The sequence below is a fragment of the Lepidochelys kempii genome, chromosome 6, assembly GCF_965140285.1.
Source record: "Lepidochelys kempii isolate rLepKem1 chromosome 6, rLepKem1.hap1, whole genome shotgun sequence".
Classification (NCBI taxonomy): Eukaryota; Metazoa; Chordata; order Testudines; family Cheloniidae; genus Lepidochelys; species Lepidochelys kempii.
This window is the reverse complement of record NC_136385.1, coordinates 33,614,469-33,631,571: the sequence shown is the minus strand read 5'-3', so window position 1 is coordinate 33,631,571 and position 17,103 is coordinate 33,614,469. Positions and strand designations below refer to the sequence as shown.

Sequence of the window (17,103 nt, the reverse complement as noted above, 5' to 3'; positions counted from 1 at the left end):
AAAAAACATAGTAAGAGAACCAAAAAAGAGCCACTGTGGTTAAACAACAAAGTAAAAGAATCAGTGAGAGGCAAAAAGGCATCCTCTAAAAAGTGGAAGATAAATCCTAATGAGGAAAATAGAAAAGAGCATAAACTCTGGCAAATGAAATGTAAAAATATAATTAGAAAGACCAAAAAAGAATTTGAAGAACAGCTAGCCAAAGACTCCAAAAGTAATAGCAAAAATTTGTTTAAATACATCAGAAGCAGAAAGCCTGCTAAACAACCAGTGGGGTCACTGGACGACAGAGATGCTAAAGGAGCACTCAAAGACAATAAGGCCGTTGCAGAGAAACTAAATGAATTATTTGCATTGGTCTTCACTGTTGAGGATGTGAGGGAGATGCCCAAACCTGAGCCATTCTTTCTGGGTGTCAGATCTTAGAAACTGTCCCAAATTGAGGTGTCATTAGAGGAGGTTTTGGAACAAGCTGATAAACTAAACAGTAATAAGACTCCAGGACCTGATGGTATTCACCCAAGAGTTCTGAAGAAACTCAAATGTGAAATTACGGGACTACTAACTGTCATCTGTAACCTAGCATTTAAATCAGCTTTTGTACCAAATGACTGGCGGATAACTAATTTAACGCCAGTTTTTAAAAAGGGCTCCAGAGGTGACCCTGACTACTACAGACCAGTAAGCCTCACTTCAGTACCAGGCAAATTGGTTGAAACTATCGTAAAGAACAAAACAGTCAGACACATAGATGAACATAAATTTGTTGAGAAATAGTCAACATGGCTTTTGTAAACGGAAATCATGCCTCACCAATCTACTAGAATTCTTTGAGGGAGTCAACAAGTATGCAGACAAAGGAAATCCAGTCGATATAATGTATTTAGATTTTAGATATTATTTAGACAAGGTCCCTCACCAAAGGCTCTTTAGCAAAATAAGCAGTCATGGGATAAGAGGGAAGGTTCTCTCATGGATTGGTAACTGGTTAAAAGATAGGAAACAAAAGGTAGGAATAAATGGTCAGTTTTCAGAGTGGAGAGAGATAAATAGTGGTGTTCTCCAGGGATCAGTACTGGGCCCACTCCTATTTAACATATTCATAAATGATCTGGAAAAAGGGGTAAACAGTGAGGTGGCGAAATTTGCAGATGATACAAAACTACTCAAGATAGTTAAGTCCCAGGCAGACTGCAAAGAGCTACAAAAGGATCTCACAAAACTGGGTGACTGGGCAACAAAAAGGCAGATGAAATTTAATGTTGATAAATGCAAAGTAATGCACGTTGGAAAACATAATCCAAACTATATATATACAATGATGGGGTCTAAATTAGCTGTTACCACTCAAGAAAGAGATCTTGGAGTCATTGTGGATAGTTTTCTGAAATCATCCACTCAATGTGCAGCGGCAGTCAAAAAAGCAAACAGAATGTTGGGAATCATCAAGAAAGGGATAGATTATAAGACAGAAAATATCATATTGCCTCTATATAAATCCTTGGTACACCCACACCTTGAATAATGCATGCAGATGTGGTCGCCCCATCTCAAAAAAGATATATTGGAATTGGAAAAGGTTCAGAAAAGGGCAACAAAAATGATTAGGGGTATGGAACAGCTTCCGTATGAGGAGAGATTAATAAGACTGGGACTTTTTAGCTTGGAAAAGAGGCGACTAATGGGGGATATGATAGAGGTCTATAAAATCATGAGTGGTATAGAGAAAGTAAATAAGGAAGTGTTATTTACTCCTTCTCATAATACAAGAACAAGGGGCCACCAAATTAAATTAATAGGTAGCAGGTTTAAAACAAACACAAGAAAGTATTTTTTCACGTAATGCACTGTCAACCTCTGGAACTCCTTGCCAGAGAGTGTTGTGAAGACCAATATTATAATGGGGTTCAAAAGGGAGCTAGATAGATTCATGGAAGATAGGTCCATCAATGGCTATTAACCAGGATGGGCAGGAATGGTGTCCCTAGCCTCTGTTTGCCAGAAGCTGGGATTGGGTGACAGGGCATGGATCACTTGATAATTACCTGTCTGTTCATTCCCTTTGCGGCACCTGCCATTGGCCACTGTCAGAGGACAGGATACCGGACTTGATGGTCCTTTGGTCTGACCCAGTATGGCTGTTCTTATGATGTAAATATCAGAGACAAAACAATCATTACAGTGCATTTTTGTTTATTATATTTGTATATTATACAGTAATATAATCAGATTTCTATTTAATAGGGTAATACCATATTATAGAGTGAACATCTTTACCACAACATGTTGTTTCTGGTGATTTTTATTAAAGTGAGGGAAATCTGTGATTACACATTTAACAAACTAGAAATGTCTATCAAAATGTTAATATTTAAAAATTAGACAGGGGTGCAGGTTGGTGGTTTTTTTTTTTTTTTTAGGTAAATGTACTTTGTCTGGGTATTAAATAAATCTCTTATGCCTCTCTATTCTGTGTGGAACATAGAACCTTCACTACTGCCTTCCATCTTTGCCAGTCTCCTGCTGCAGTATGGGCTTTTCCCCCATGTTATTTTAATAGCTTATTTCAAATTCTGCTTCTATTGTGTGTTTCCATGTTATTCTTGGTCCACCTTGTTGCCTCTTGCCCTGGGAGTTCCAGTCCAATGTTTGTCTCATTATGCTATTTGGATCCTTCTTCCAGGTTTCGTTGGAGCAGAACATTGAATAATGGACACTTTCTGGAAGTTTGACATATGCCCTCTGATACTATCAGATCCATGCTATTTCTGTGTACATTACTCCTTTCACTTAGGTCTAGTGTAACCCTTCTGCCCGTCAGAGTTGGCAGCAACAAGGGCCGGGTTCAATATCTAGGGGTTCCAGTCCAATAACACAATGCAAACCGGCTCGAGCCCCCACCCAGTGACCTGGGACAAATATATACCACCCCCGCTGGGCGCCTCCAAGAGGCAATACTTCCCCTCTCGCAAGCACATAGTCTGAGTGTAGCAAAAGCCTTTTAATAACAGAGAAAAGCAAGGTGGCATTATGTTGGGGAAACACCACCAACAGGATTCCTAACACAACCCATGAGCAAAAAAAACCCACCCCAGGCAAATTGGGGCATGCCCTTTTCCCTTTGGTTCTTGAGTCCAGCAACCCCAAATCACCCAAAGTCCCAAAAGTCCAATGCCCCAAAAGTCTCTGTCCCTGGTCAGGGCAGCCCCAGAGTTCGAAAGTTTATCTGCAGAGCTTTACCTCCCAACCTGGGTGGAAATGGGACGGGGGTAAGAGGCACCTTACATGATCTGAAGCTGACCGCCCCATAGCTCCATAGCGGCGCTCCGCTCCGCCAGCCGCCCCACGAACTCCTTCGTTCAGCTGCGCTCCGCCAGCCGCCCCATGAACTCCTTCGCTCAGCTCCACGGCCCACAAGCAGCTCCCGCCATCCACACACTGCTCCGCGTCGAACTGCTTCACCAGCCGTCCCGCAAACTGCTCCACAATATATCTTCAAGCTCCCCCACTACTTAACACAACACTCAGTGATTTCAGCTCTTAGGTGAATTCAGCTTGTAGTAGGGGAGCCCCAGTGCTGGTGCACTGTCAGCCCAAAGTGAGCTCAGCAGCCTATAACTAGACTTCTAATGAAATCAAAATTAGCTCTGATATTCCACAGTGGAGAGAGGAGGAAGTGCAATTAGCATGTAAGGCCCTCACCAAGGGGCCCATGCCACCAAGTATTACTACTTGTCCCCAGCCTCTCTCCATTCACACAGTTTTGGAACCCATGACCCTTGCCTAGCGAGTGCTACTTAGTTGATGGTGAATCCCTCCATCATAACAAAAGGCCACATACAGTTCCAAGGACAGTTCCCATAATCAGGGTAATAACAATTTATTCTTCCTGCCCCAATAACAGAGACACTGGGGATCCCACAGCAGCCAAAGTGACCATTTGGGCAGCTATGGTCTCATTCTAGGCATGGTGGGTGTGCCTATGCAAATGAGATCGGCCCCTGAAGTTCTTTTCCACAACTTGCCACACCTCACCACCAGATGTCAGGGTGGAGCTCATCCTGACACTGCTTACATCAGTATAATCTAGTTTATATCTGTCCATTTCTTTTATTACTTTTGACCATTTTACCAGGTTCATACAGCATCCACACATTCCACCTATCAGGTTTGGTAATGGATTTAAGACAAAGTAAATTCATCAAGCTTCCTTGTGAGTTTGGCCATTTCATGTCATCATCTCTCTTCTAGGTCTGTCTGAGTTGAGCTGGATTGCATATGTTGAACTAAGCAGTATTTTAGGTTTCCATAATGACTGTTGTTTTTTTTTTAACAGGAGCAGGTTGTTAGGCTTCTGGAGCTCTCTCTCTAGTCCTTCACAACCAGGGGCAGCAGGTTTGTATAATTTTTGGTGGTGTCCAGAACGGGTCCAAGTCCCGCCCCCCCCCACCTGCATATTGGTGCACATAACAAAACTAATGGGGTGCGGCTGAGGGGTTTGGAGAGTGGGAGGGGGCTCAGGGCTGGGGAAGAGGGTTGTGGTGTGGAGGGGATGAGGGCTCTGGCTGGGGCTGGGGATGAGGGGTTTGGGAGGAGCTCAGGGCTAGGGCAGAGTGTTGGGGCGAGGGCTGCAGGGTGGGGCTGGGAATGAGGGGTTCATGGTGCAGGAGGGGGCTCAGGGCTGGGGCAGAGGGTTGAGGTACAGGGGGGTGAGGGCTCTTGCTGGGGATGAGGGGTTTGGGGTGTGGGAGGGGCTCAGGGCTAGGCCAGAGAGTTGGAGTGCGGGGGTGAGGGCTGTGGGGTGGGGCCAGGGATGTGGGGTTTACGATGCAGGAGGGGGCTCAGGGCTAGGGCAGAGGGTTGGGGGGCGGGGGGGCTGACGGCTCTGGCTGGGGGTGCGGACTCTGGGGTGGGGTGCGGCTGGGGATGAGGAATTTGGGGTGCAGACAGGCTGCCCTGGGGCTGGGGCCAGAGAGGAGGACTCCACAGACCTCCCAGCCCTCTCCCCGACCCCAGCAGCACCGTCACTGCAGATGCTTCTAGGGGCTGGGCCCTTCTCAGGTCCAGAAAACCCCCTTGCCTCCCCTGTGGTGGGTGGGTGGGGCTGCCATCACGTGTGCGCCTCCTCCCCTCTTCCCTCTGCAGGCAGCACTGCTCCCTTTTGTAGCCAGCAGCGGCTAGCGAGGGAGCGCAGCGCGAAGCGGTAGGGCAGTCACCCGTTGCTCAGGGTGCAGGCAGGGACACTCCAGGGGAGACCGGCGGGCAGCAGGCAGGGCCAGGGAGAGACTCAGCCCTGAACATTGCTGGAGCCAGGCCCCTGTGTCCTGAATTTGGTGAACCATGGGCCCATATAACTCGCCTGTTCACAATTCAAGTCTTGCAAGTGGCCTGACAGCTGCTGCCCCTTCCCAGGCTATTTCCTGATAAATCTTACCACATAGTTCCCCCCTGACAGAGGGGGGAAAATGTTCCCAGGGTTCTCTATCATTGGAGCAGGGCACAGGCAGTCAGGCTTAGAGGTCACAGTCTGATTGCCAGAGACAAGGAACGAGACAGGACCAGAACAAGGGCTGAAGATCAGAACCACTAGAGTACAAATGCCAGACCCAGGGTCAGAACTGGATTACCCAGAATCAGGGAAAGCAGGAACAGGGCTTGTTCGGAGGCAGGAGCAAGGCTAGTACAAGACTGGACGGGAACAAGGCTGGGTGTAGAGCAGGATCTGGGCTGAAGCCATGGAGGAACAAAGCAGGAGTTGGGCTTGGAGAGAAAAGGACAGGAAATGGGAGTGGGGAGGGACAGAAAAGGCATAGGCATTGAACAGCCAGTGAACTACTGCTGCTGGGCGTAAGAACTGGTCTGCTCAGACAATCCAGCAAGACAGTTCATCAGGCAGCCTAGCTGACTCATTAGGGTGTCAGCAGTCCTGAGCAGGTGCAGCTACAACGTTTTACAGCTTTCTTCTCCCTTTTGCTCAGAGGAATTGAAAGTTTTTCCTCCCTAGAAACAGCACACCTCCCTGTGTCAAGCCCTTCCCTTCCCAGAACCTTCTTAGGAGTTTTCTATATATCCCTCTCTACAGGGAACAACTTGCCCTGGGAGATCTTCCCAGTTAGCTGATGCTATCACCAGAACCTTCCTCACTCCAAACACGGAGAACTCCTGTAGCCTGTTTCACAACCCCCAGCCAACTTTGCTTACTCCTAGTCACATAAGCCCCCTCAGTCAGGTGCTCCCTCAGGGGACTACACCCAGCCAGGGTGTGAGGACTTTAGGGAGTCAAGACCCCAGGTTACACCTGTTTTTAAAGGAACAGAACATGCTGTTATATGGAGTTAAGTCTGAGATAATCAAAAGACCCTGTCTAGAATTACCTGTGGGGTGAAATAAGTATCATCTAGCTATTCAATAAGTAATGACAGAGTGTGTTACCAGATAGTGTAGGCCTGTAAATATATTTAGGCATGCTTGGGTTTTTGCCTGCAGGTACATACTCTGAAAAACTGTGCTGAATAAGCAAGAATTGGTACTTTTGGAATGATTAAAGATGTGCAAAACCTGATACTCATAAGTACAACAAACTTGCTTTTTTTCCTGATGTTTGGAGTTGTAATATTTTTTAATCTTGCTGCTTAATGATTAAGTTATAATAATTCAGTTTATCTTTACTTATTTTTATACAACTGAAAATGTCAGTTACACAAGAGAGATAAGGTGGGTGAGGTAATATATTTTATGGGACAACTTCTGTTGGTGAGACAGACAAGCTTTTGAGTTTAGTTAACTTTAGTAGGCCTTTAAATCTTGGGACCAACATGGCTACAACAACATTGCATACAAGTTACACTAGAATTGGTACTACCTTAGTGCACATCTGGAACAGGTGTTAAATTATGTTAATATTAGTTTCTACACTGAACAGAAAAGTTTAAAAACAAAGGCCCAGATCCACAAAGGGATTTAGGCACTGCGATGCAGAGAGTCATTTGCGCTTAACTTTTTTTTCAGGAGTCTAGAAAAATCACAGGAACAAGAAAGCCTGAGTTAGGCCTGGTCTACACTAGAGGGGGGATTGATCTAAGTTATGCAACTTCAGCTACGTGAATAATGTAGCTGAAGTCAACATACTTAGACCTACTCACCGCGGTGTCTTCTCTGTGGTGAGTCGACTGCTGCCGCTCCCCCGTTGACTCTGCCTGCGCCTCTCGCGGCGGCGGAGTACAGGAGTCGACGGGAGAGCGCTCGGGGGTCGATTTATCACTAACCGCCGATCTGACGGGTAGTATAAACATACCCTTCGGTGCCTAGGCTCCTGTATAAGGAATAGGGAGAGACAGACACCCTAGACTTTGATCCACAAAGCCAGAATGCTAGGCAGGGATAATCTAAGCTAGCCACTGGGAAACTCTGAACAGACAGGTGTGTGGTAGGCCCCACCTCTCTCACAAAGATATGTACCAAAATCTGGGCTGCAGGGAGGTGCCTTGCTTTGCTTGTTATCCACAAACTAGGGGAAGATAGTTAGCAGAATGCCTAAATTCCATATGGGGCCTGAAACAAAACAGCCAGAAGAGGATGACCACCTCCCTTATAATCTTTAACTAGTGCGCAGGGTACTCATGCAGGATATGGGAGACCCCCACTGTCTGATAAAGAGAAGCGATTTGAAGAGGGATCAGCCACCTCTAAAGTGAGTGCCCTGATCACTACTCTATGGAATATTCTGATTGAGGGCTACCTCAATCTCTCCTATTGAAGTTGTTCCACTTCAATTAAGTAACTGAATTATTAACTATGAATTGGGCAAGCGAACGTGTCAGAATGATTCTGTAGCCTTGGGGTTAGGACAGCTCACTTTTGAAGTAATTAAACCCTGTTTAAATTCGTTCAGATGGTTTGTGCACAGAAATCTCACTGTAATCAAGTTTAATTATTCCATGGGTACACATAATAGTTACAAAACAAGCCCATGCAGACAAACATGTAAGTAAAATAAATATTTTATATTGATTATACTGTCTAACTTTATTTCAGTAAGAATGCCCTTCCATGAGTGTCTACTTAAAGCTGAATTAAACAGAACCTAATATTGAAGGATACTTGCATAGTAAGAATGCAGTTCACTTTATAATATTAGCCCCCGGTCATGCCAACATTTATGCAGATGCTTAACTTTACTCATGAATAGTCTTATTGATGTTAATAGTACTACTCATGTGAGTAAAGCTAAATGCAAAAATATAACATTGACTAGATATGTGTTGGGGAAAGTATTTTTTCCCTTATTTTTAAAATATTATTTCCAGTATGGGTTCTGAAAAATGATACTGATAACATGTATACTAACACAGAATTTAAATCCTTCTTTCAAGGAAATGTTGAGCTTTCCACAAGAAAGCGATGGTACAAGAACACTAAAGACTCCACCAATTTGATTTGCTTTCTGGAAAGCAAAGGGTTGCTTCTTTCCAATTTCTTGTGAACTCCAGTTATTCTAAAAGTAAGATCTTTAAAATGTATTTGTAATTCGGTATTGTTTGTTATTTCTGATTAAGATGGTAAATATCAGTTTCTTGCCTCTGCTGTACTTTCCAAATTTGAAACTTTCATTTTGGTTACATTGAATGCTGTTGTAGAACTCTTCAATCCCTTCAGTAATTCTGCTAGATGACTTTTGTGCACATTATTGAGTCATAGGCCCTTATTCTGAAAACATTACTTCATGTGTACAGCACATATGTAAGCATTTGCAGGAATGGGTCCTAAGGCCTTGTCTACACACAAACTGCACTGGTTTAATTAATTTAGGTAAACTGGAAAAACTTGTGTGTGTAGACAAGGCCTAAAGGACAAAATTTTAAAAGTTGCGCTTTTGAAAATCCCAGTAGGTGCCTGTCAGTACCTTTTAGTTGCCAAATACTTAAAATCTTGCCCTAAAAGTAATTAATTACATTCACTTCTGAAGGACTAGCCACGTAAGTAAGACTTTTGATATTGGGCCCTAAATCTGTTCTTTCCAAGAATTTAATTTGCAAGATAGTTTATGTAACTTTCAATCCTAGGTGCACATCTGTGACTTCACAACATCATCAACATTTTACATGTAATGCATAGACTTATACTATGAACACTTCTGACTGCACACTTTGCTGAATACATATTTAAGTAAAAAATGAGAATTTCCCCAAATTAAGAAAACATAATACCATTAACGACTCAGTTGAATAGTAACTGTGTTTATTTTTAAAAAATCCTTTTTTCTTTCAATGTCACCAAGGCCCTGATTCTGCTAGTTGTTGAACCTGGTCAGATCTTTGTGTTTGTGCAAAGCCCCAATTATAGGATAAGGGCCATAGTACAACCAATGGGAGTGAAACAGGTATAAAGGTAAGCACATGTGTAAATGCTTGGAGGATGAGGTCTTCAAGGATTACTCAAATGAGGTGCAGGATCATGTCCTTATTGTTACAGTATTGAATTATAAAACATTACCACAGCTAAATTATTACAGGTTCTAGACAGGTTTTATGGCCATCTCATAAAAAGAACTGAAAAGGAGATCAGAGACAACTGTCACCAGGCAGTCAGCTGAGAGGGAAAAGAGAAGAATGCTTAGTTGCTTGAAGTATTTATATTGTTTATTGCTTCTAGGTACTGGAGTACTGATGGGGAAGCTTCATATGAATTTTTTAAAAAGTAAATTAAGCAAACTTCGTATTATGGCTCTTCAAGCTTGGTTTAACAATTTAATGTCACCTGTACATGTGTAAACATTTTGCCAAAAACTGAAAGAACCAAGAGAAATTACTGTAAGCCAAACCTCCTCCTCATGTATTTTTATAGCAAGGAAAAGCCTCTAATTCTCTTTCTATGCATGCCAACTATTTCCCGGAGCCAATACATTTTAAAGCAAATATATACCACTTTCTCACTACCTCCCCCAAAATCTATTTGAATGTCCCTACTTTTTTGCCCCAATGTCCTTATTTACAGCTTCAGGCAGTTGAAAGATTATAAACACCTTCAATTTGTGCTGGGAGTGAGGCAAGCAAGTAAAAAGAAAAATAGAAGCGAGAGGAAAGGTAATGTTCACAGGCAAGAAGAATAAAAGCGGGGTCATGTGTCCAGTTCACTCCAAACCTGTGTGGCCACCGTTTTTAACAGTGGCTGCCTAAATATGCCTGTCTAGATTTTTATATGGGTGTGCAGAACTTCTCACAGCCCTGTTTGGGGGTGAAAATGCTGCTCTCTGTGCCCTGTGAGAGGGGATTCCGGATCACGGGACCAGCCCCTGCAGGCAGGGGGCCCAGTCCGAGGAAGAGCTACGAGCCGCGCGCACACCTCGGGCCGACAGCTTGTGTAAGAGTCAGAGTGGGGGGAGGGGAGTCCGCAGAACAACTCTAGTTACTAGTTAGGGGTGCCAGACGCTGCCCAGTGGGCGCTGTAACCCACCCTTGGGGATTCGCGCGCTCGAGCACACCCCGACACTGGAGCAGCCACAACTCGGGCTAGCGGCGCGCCCCCGCGCGCGCGCTTCCCCTTTCTCTGTGCGGCGGCCGTTAGAGTCCAACCGCTCTTTCGGCGCGTGCCGCCGCTGCTTCCGCGCACGCCGTTGCAGGAGGTAGCAGCAAAGGCTCTGTCCCGTTCGCCCCCTCCCCCTCCAGGGTGCTGCCAGCCGCCGCCGTTGCAACCGGTGGGCACGGGGAGGCGACAGCGAGTCCCCACTGCCGAGCCGCCTCGCGCAGAGACTTTTTTTTTTTTTTTACCTTCTCTCGCTTTCCCCTTCGTTACCCACCATGCTCCGGACTCCGCCGCTCAGTCGGCGAGAGGTGCCCGCGGCTGACCCGAGAGCCTTTCCCGGGCGGAGATGAGGGAGGCAGCGCCAGGCAGGAGGAGACGGAGCTGACGAGACCCACGCTCTCCCCAGACCACCATGAGGGAAGAGAGAGAAGCCGCCGCCGCCGCCGCCTCCCAGCATGGACCTAGCAAACTCCCCCAGCAGCCGCCGCAGGACGGCGGCGGGGTGGCTGCCCCCCTCGCTCGCCCCGGGGGCGGCCCGGAGAGCCTGCGGAACGGCTATGTGAAGAGCTGCGTGACCCCCCTGAGGCAGGACCCCCCCAGGGGCTTCCTCTCCCTGCTGCTGCTCCCCGCCGCCTCCCCCCGGGCTCTGCTCAGCCTGGGCGCCCTGGCTGCCTTTGTCCTTTCGCTCCTGCTCCGCTACGGCCGGAGCAGCCCCTGGGGCCGGCAGGGCGAGAGCGGCTGGTGCGGCCCCTCGGCGCTGCGCACCCTGCTGGGACTGTCCCACTGCCTCAGCCCCCTCTTCAGCATCGCCTGTGCCTTCTTCTTCCTCACCTGCTACCTGGCCCGGGACAAGCGCGAGGAGCCCGGCGGCGGCGGCGGCACCAGCCTCTGGTGGCTGCTGGCTCTGCCCTTCTGCTGTTACTCGGGGGATTTCGTGGCGCTGCAGTGGCTGTTACCCACGGAAGGGCACCGAGGCTCGCCGCAGGGCCCCGCCGAGCTGCAGATGGTGGCGGGCCGGCTGCTGACCGTGCTGGGCTCGGTGGCCGTGCTGACCCTGCTGCAGAGCACCCTGAAGCTCCGCCGAAGCCTCCTGGTCTTGGTCTTCTCCAGCCTGGTCTGGCTGGTCTCGCTCACCAGCCTCAGCTCGCTTCCCCCAAGCCTCAGACCGCTGCTGGCCGGCTCGGTCGGGGTGGCCGGGTGCCTCCTGGCACTGCTGGGTTGGCAGCGCGGCATCTTCTCTGCTCAGAGCCGGGGAGCGCAGCACCAGCATCACCAGCCGCGGCTTCCCAGCGTGGAGGAGAAAGTGCCTGTGATCAGACCCAGGAGGAGGTCTAGCTGTGTGTCCTTAGGGGAAATGCCAACCAGCTACCACAGCAGCTGCAAAATGTCCAGGAGACCCTCGTTGCCTTGTATTTCCAGAGAACAGGTAGGTCCCCCGAAACTAGGGGGAGGGAGAGGGCAGCGCTGGCGGGGAGTGGGGCGGGGGGAGAGGAAACCAAACCTCAAAACTTTCCGAGGAACCGGTGTGTGTGTGCGCGCGCGCGCTCGCGCATCTACTGGTATGTGTTTGCAGGGAGACGTGTCAAGATTCCCCTAAAGTAGTAAATTGAAAGATACGACGGTAGGCGCATATTAGTTCATCTCTGCGCTTGTAAGAGATCGTTCTTCTGTGCATCCCTTAAGATTTAATTTGTTACTAGACGCAGTGATGTGTTCCCTGCAGGATACACGCCTTAGACGTTGTGCATCAAGTTGGCAGACCGTACCTCTTTAAAAGTAACTTTTTTTTTAAAGCACAGCCCTCTTAGGTATCAGGTGCCTTATAATTATTACTTTGATTGTGATGTTTCTAAAGTCCTGAGCCACCTCCTCGGCTTCCGAGAGACTACACTGGAGAATAAAACTTTCTAGTTGCACAGCACTTAGTTTTTTCCCACCTTTTTTGACCTGGTGACTGCAAGAACCGGGGGAAAACCAGGTTTTTGAGGATATTACTTTCAACTGGCTGGCATATAGATGTGTACATGACGAATGTCTGGTTTTTCTACCAAGTTAATGTTGTTTCTTTCCAAATAAGGCAATATTGAGCTTGGATTGATTTGGTTTAGGAGCCGTCCTACGGTTAGAGAACTGTTGAGTCAAGTATGGAAAGAAGTGTAAACCATTCAGGTTTTTTAAGGCAAGTCTTGCTAGTTTCTACTTTGGGCAAACCCCTTTGCAGTGCAAATCTTATAGTGCAAATTCCGTGTGGGGGTTGAGTCTTTTTGTATCTTGGAAATTGCACGTGAACTCCAGGAACACTGAGTTGTGTTGCTGATGGAATTGGCCCGGGGCTACCTGAAGTGGAAAATCATCCAGTCCCCGAACTGAGAATACAAATGTGTGTGTGTTTAAATAAACGCATAAACGAAGCCTGGCTTGTAAGCCAAGAGGCTATTGTTCCAGAAAGTCCCGTCTATTGCTGCAGCTGAGATACAGAAGTTCTAAATAAATGAAGCTTGTCTAGTTTTTTCTCTCGTATGTATTTCCTAATGCATCTGGTGTGATTGTTTCTCAAAGCTCCCTCCCTTACTGTAATTTATTCAGCGAGTCTGAAGCCAAGCAGGGGAAAGATGAGCCAAGCTGAGTGAAATCCTTGACTTGGGCATTTATGTTGCAGGGGAATACAGCATTAATAGGTTTAGAAATAGGTTCTGTATCAATGTTATAGGGTCATTTAAAAGTTCAAGTAAAGGTTTCAGAAATAGTTTAATGCAGCCAGTTTTAAGTTTGTAAATTGGTGGTGGTAATCATGTGAACACGCATTTAAACACTGTATCATACCTTTCAAATATATAGGGAATATAGTATAGTAATTAGAAGTTTACTTGCCTTTCCCTCTTTTGTTCTCCTTACATAGTAAATATAGTACTTTACTTCAGATGAGTAGCTTCTGTGTCAGAGGAATATCTGCAGTATAGGAAAAATACAAATTGTGCTAGTAGGTTTTTTTTTTTTTTAAAAACCTTTTTATAGATGGTAAAGGATAATAGTTTTAATTTAATCAAATACTGCCTTAGGTATTTAGCTGACTTTTTAAAAGTTTCTGTGAACTTCAAGCCAAACTATAGGTATTTAGTGTTTGGAAAAACATAATAAATGCCAGCCTTAGCAAAATACACTGAATGTTCAACAAATGCTGAAGTCATGGGTGTTTAAAAATATAATTGCTTGTAAACATCCAGGTTTCAATGTTTTCCATTTCCATAAAAGTGAATAAAAACAGTATGTTGTAGACCTTTTAGTTTCCTACACTTTTGAACAGTAGATTATGCTTTACAGTAAATATCTCTTTTATTAAGGAAAATTTAAATAGTATTAACGGATTTTTTTTTTTGCAAATTTGGAGTACTCTGATTTAGAAATACATTTCCTTCTGTACAATATTTTATTAGTGCTGGTGTAAAGACAAAGCAGTTAAATCCCCTTATTTTGCATCTGACTCAGAGAAGATGGTCATTGCAGAACTAATAACATGTCAGATGTATCCACTTAAAAAAATCAATACCTTGAGACTTTTATCTGAAAATTTAATAAACACTGTATGCTTATTTGAATGTTTTCGGTATTCTACTACAGTGCTATTATTGAAACAGAGGGAACACATGGAATCAAAATATAACACATTCTGGAGAGAATTAAGATCTCTTAAAGAATTGTGGTTACATGTTAAAACGTTTAATAAAGATCTATAATATGCATTTTTTTGCAATATTAACATTTTCAATTAGTTAATTTACATAGGGATTAATGAGTACTGTTTAAAAAGTTCAGAGGAACACAAAGAATGCAGTATAAACCCATAATGGTATGAATGTGTTTTGGTAATCTGAGAGAGCTAAATTACTATGGCGATATTTTGTAAGAATATTAATACAGTATACTGAAATTGTACAATGTGAGAAAATTAAGCTGCTGAGAGTTGACTAAGTCTGGAAAAAATTGCGAATAGTTGTTTGACAACCTTGCATCTGCTTAGTTGGTAAAATCCTGTGAGAAAATAATTGTATTGGGCTCATATTCTGTTTTTTCAGTAATAGGCGAAAGCTAATACTCGGAAAGAGGTCTGTGTACATGCGGGGGGAGGAAAGCAGAGGGGAGGAGAAACAGCTTCTTGTGTATGTATCTTGTCTACTCCAACAGAGATCAGTTTGAGCAGTCTTTGACTTCAGTGGGAGCAGGAACAGGCCCTATCAACCTGATTCCATAAATGCTTACTAACTTGAGTAACCCACGTAGTAAACATCTGTGGGATCAGGCTCTGTTTTGTTCGACTATGGGAACTAAACTGTTGAAATACGCTTAAAAATTACATATGCTTTTGCTATTTGACAATGAATATCCATGCTGTCTTTAGATATATTCTACAGCATTTTGCCTCCTGCATCTGCTGTAAATATAGCTAACAACATAGTTCTGGAAAACTGACAACTCATGTACTTGTTTTCTTCATTTAAAATAGGTTATACTGTAATGGTTTATTTTTAGAAACCTCAAATAAAACTTAAACACGTTATTAAAATGAATAAAAATAAATACAAAGCAGCAAAAGGGGATTATGTAATTTAATTTTAAGTCTAAATTTCAAATAAGCACAATTTTTTCAGACACTTGTAGCACTGAACATCTTAGTGTTTTTCAACTCTTCATTGAAATAAATTAAACATTTTTTTAAATCCTGCACTTATAGTAAACAAACTTCATGTAACTATTTCTGTGTTCATCTTGAGCCCAATGTTACAGTCATTATTTATTATTGTTTGGTGTTATAAAATAAATATTTACAGAACAACTAATCAAAACAGTTCCTATCCTAAAGATATTAATCTGGTAGTCCAGTTCTACTCCCACTGAAGTCAAAGGGAGTTTTATCTTGTCATTACTGGGAGCAGGATTAGGTTTTAAGAGCTTGATCCTGCAAACAATTGCAGGACCACTCCCACGGACTTCAAAGGGACTGGTTGCCTGAGTTATAGTATAATATATTCCAGCTCCAGCTGGGATCTGTGGAAACATGAGGAATTCAGAGTTGGGACCCTCAATAGTACTGGACAGTGCTACTGGTCTTGTAAATATCAAATATGTTTATGTGGCTTATTGTTCTGAAAAGTACTAGAATATGTGGTTGCTTGTCTTTAACCTATGTATTAGGAAGAAATACACTTACCATCGAAGATATGTGTATGGGGCATGATTGGGCTTATTGAGTAAACAAGATCTACTGTGCAAAAGATATTGTCTTGCAGGAAAGGAATTTTTTCCCCCTGATTTTTATGTCTGGGTCAGGCGTGACTGAAATAGTGAATGCTTTAAAAAGTGGAGCTAATTTTTCCTGGCTATTTGACTTGTTCAGATGTTCAGGAAGCTTAGCATGTTTCACAGAAGCAATTACTTCCATTTCACCCTATCCTACTTAGACAAAGGATAGTCATGTGGTTAAAACACTGCCCTGGAGATTTGGGTTCAATTCCATAGACTTTCTGTTTGACCTTGGACAAGTCATATAGGTCCCAATACAAGTTTAAATAGATAGGTAACCTGAAGTTAATGGGATTACTCATCTACTTGAACACCTTGTTGCACTGGGCCTTAGTCACTATGCCTCTGTTTCCTGTTTGTAAAACAGACATAAAAAAGTTGACATTTTCCTGACTTGCTTGTTTAGATTGTAAGCTCTTTGGGGTAGGGTATGTCTGTTACTATATATTTTTACAGTGCATTTTAAAAACAAGTAGAACACTGAAATCAATTAGAGCCCATAACAATACAGTAATACATATCATAATAATAAATGACATTTAACCATTTGGTGCAAATTTTAGAGGCTGGCTTTTTAAAATGATTGCAATGACTGAGAGAGCAGGGGTAATTATACAAAAAATATTTGTGATACTATCATTAACAGGAGCTGTGTATTAAATTATTTTTTCTTTTGTACATAAAACCGGTATTAACTATCTTCATTTTATATTTTAAAATATGAGATTAGCAGTTGGGTACAAATGCACACACTGTCTACTCCAACCAGCAAGGGGAGTGTTCCCATATTTCCCTTTGCTTAGGGACAAATTGCATTATTTCTCATTTTAACCACTTAAAGATAATATTTACATGGACGTACTGTTCTGGTATGAAGTCAAATTTGTTATATTAAGATTAACAATAAAGCAAAGTAATGAGATGAAGCCTATCTACTCTTTGCTGGCGTTGTTGCTTGGTCAAATAATGTAATGTGTATTTATTTATTTTCCGTCCTCTTCCTTACATTTGTACACTTCCTCAACTTTGTGGCCCAGAGATGTCTGACCTCTACCACCTATCCCCACGCTAGTACCCATTTCTCTAAACTCTGCTTGCCTGTTATGCTCTCAGAATAGCTCCTCCTCTTCCCATGCTCCCTGGTAGTGCTATGTGAGCTCACTTTCTTTTTAAAATTGTCCTCAATCACACTACTTCTTGTTTAATATTCCAATTCTAACCTCGGCCCCACCCTCACAAATATGAACATTAATATACTAAAGAGAAAAGAACATTTGACAGACT

At 43.8% G+C, this 17,103-nt stretch overlaps 1 protein-coding gene across 4 annotated transcripts in view; it reads left to right on the top strand.

Annotated features, from left to right (window-relative positions):
- Window positions 1–10,164: 10,164 nt before the first annotated feature.
- PDE3B (phosphodiesterase 3B) overlaps window positions 10,165–17,103 on the top strand; it is a 283,802-nt gene continuing 276,863 nt past the window's right edge. For 3 of the 4 annotated variants that reach the window (XR_013635919.1, XM_073347443.2, XM_073347442.2), the window contains exon 1: window positions 10,166–11,947. Coding sequence is in view for 3 of the 4 variants with exons in the window: in XM_073347443.2 (XP_073203544.2) it covers window positions 10,934–11,947 (1,014 nt within the window). In the remaining variant the exon portion in view is untranslated. Of the gene's footprint in view, window positions 11,948–17,103 lie in introns of all 4 variants that reach the window. The other variant, XM_073347444.2, reaches the window with a different exon arrangement.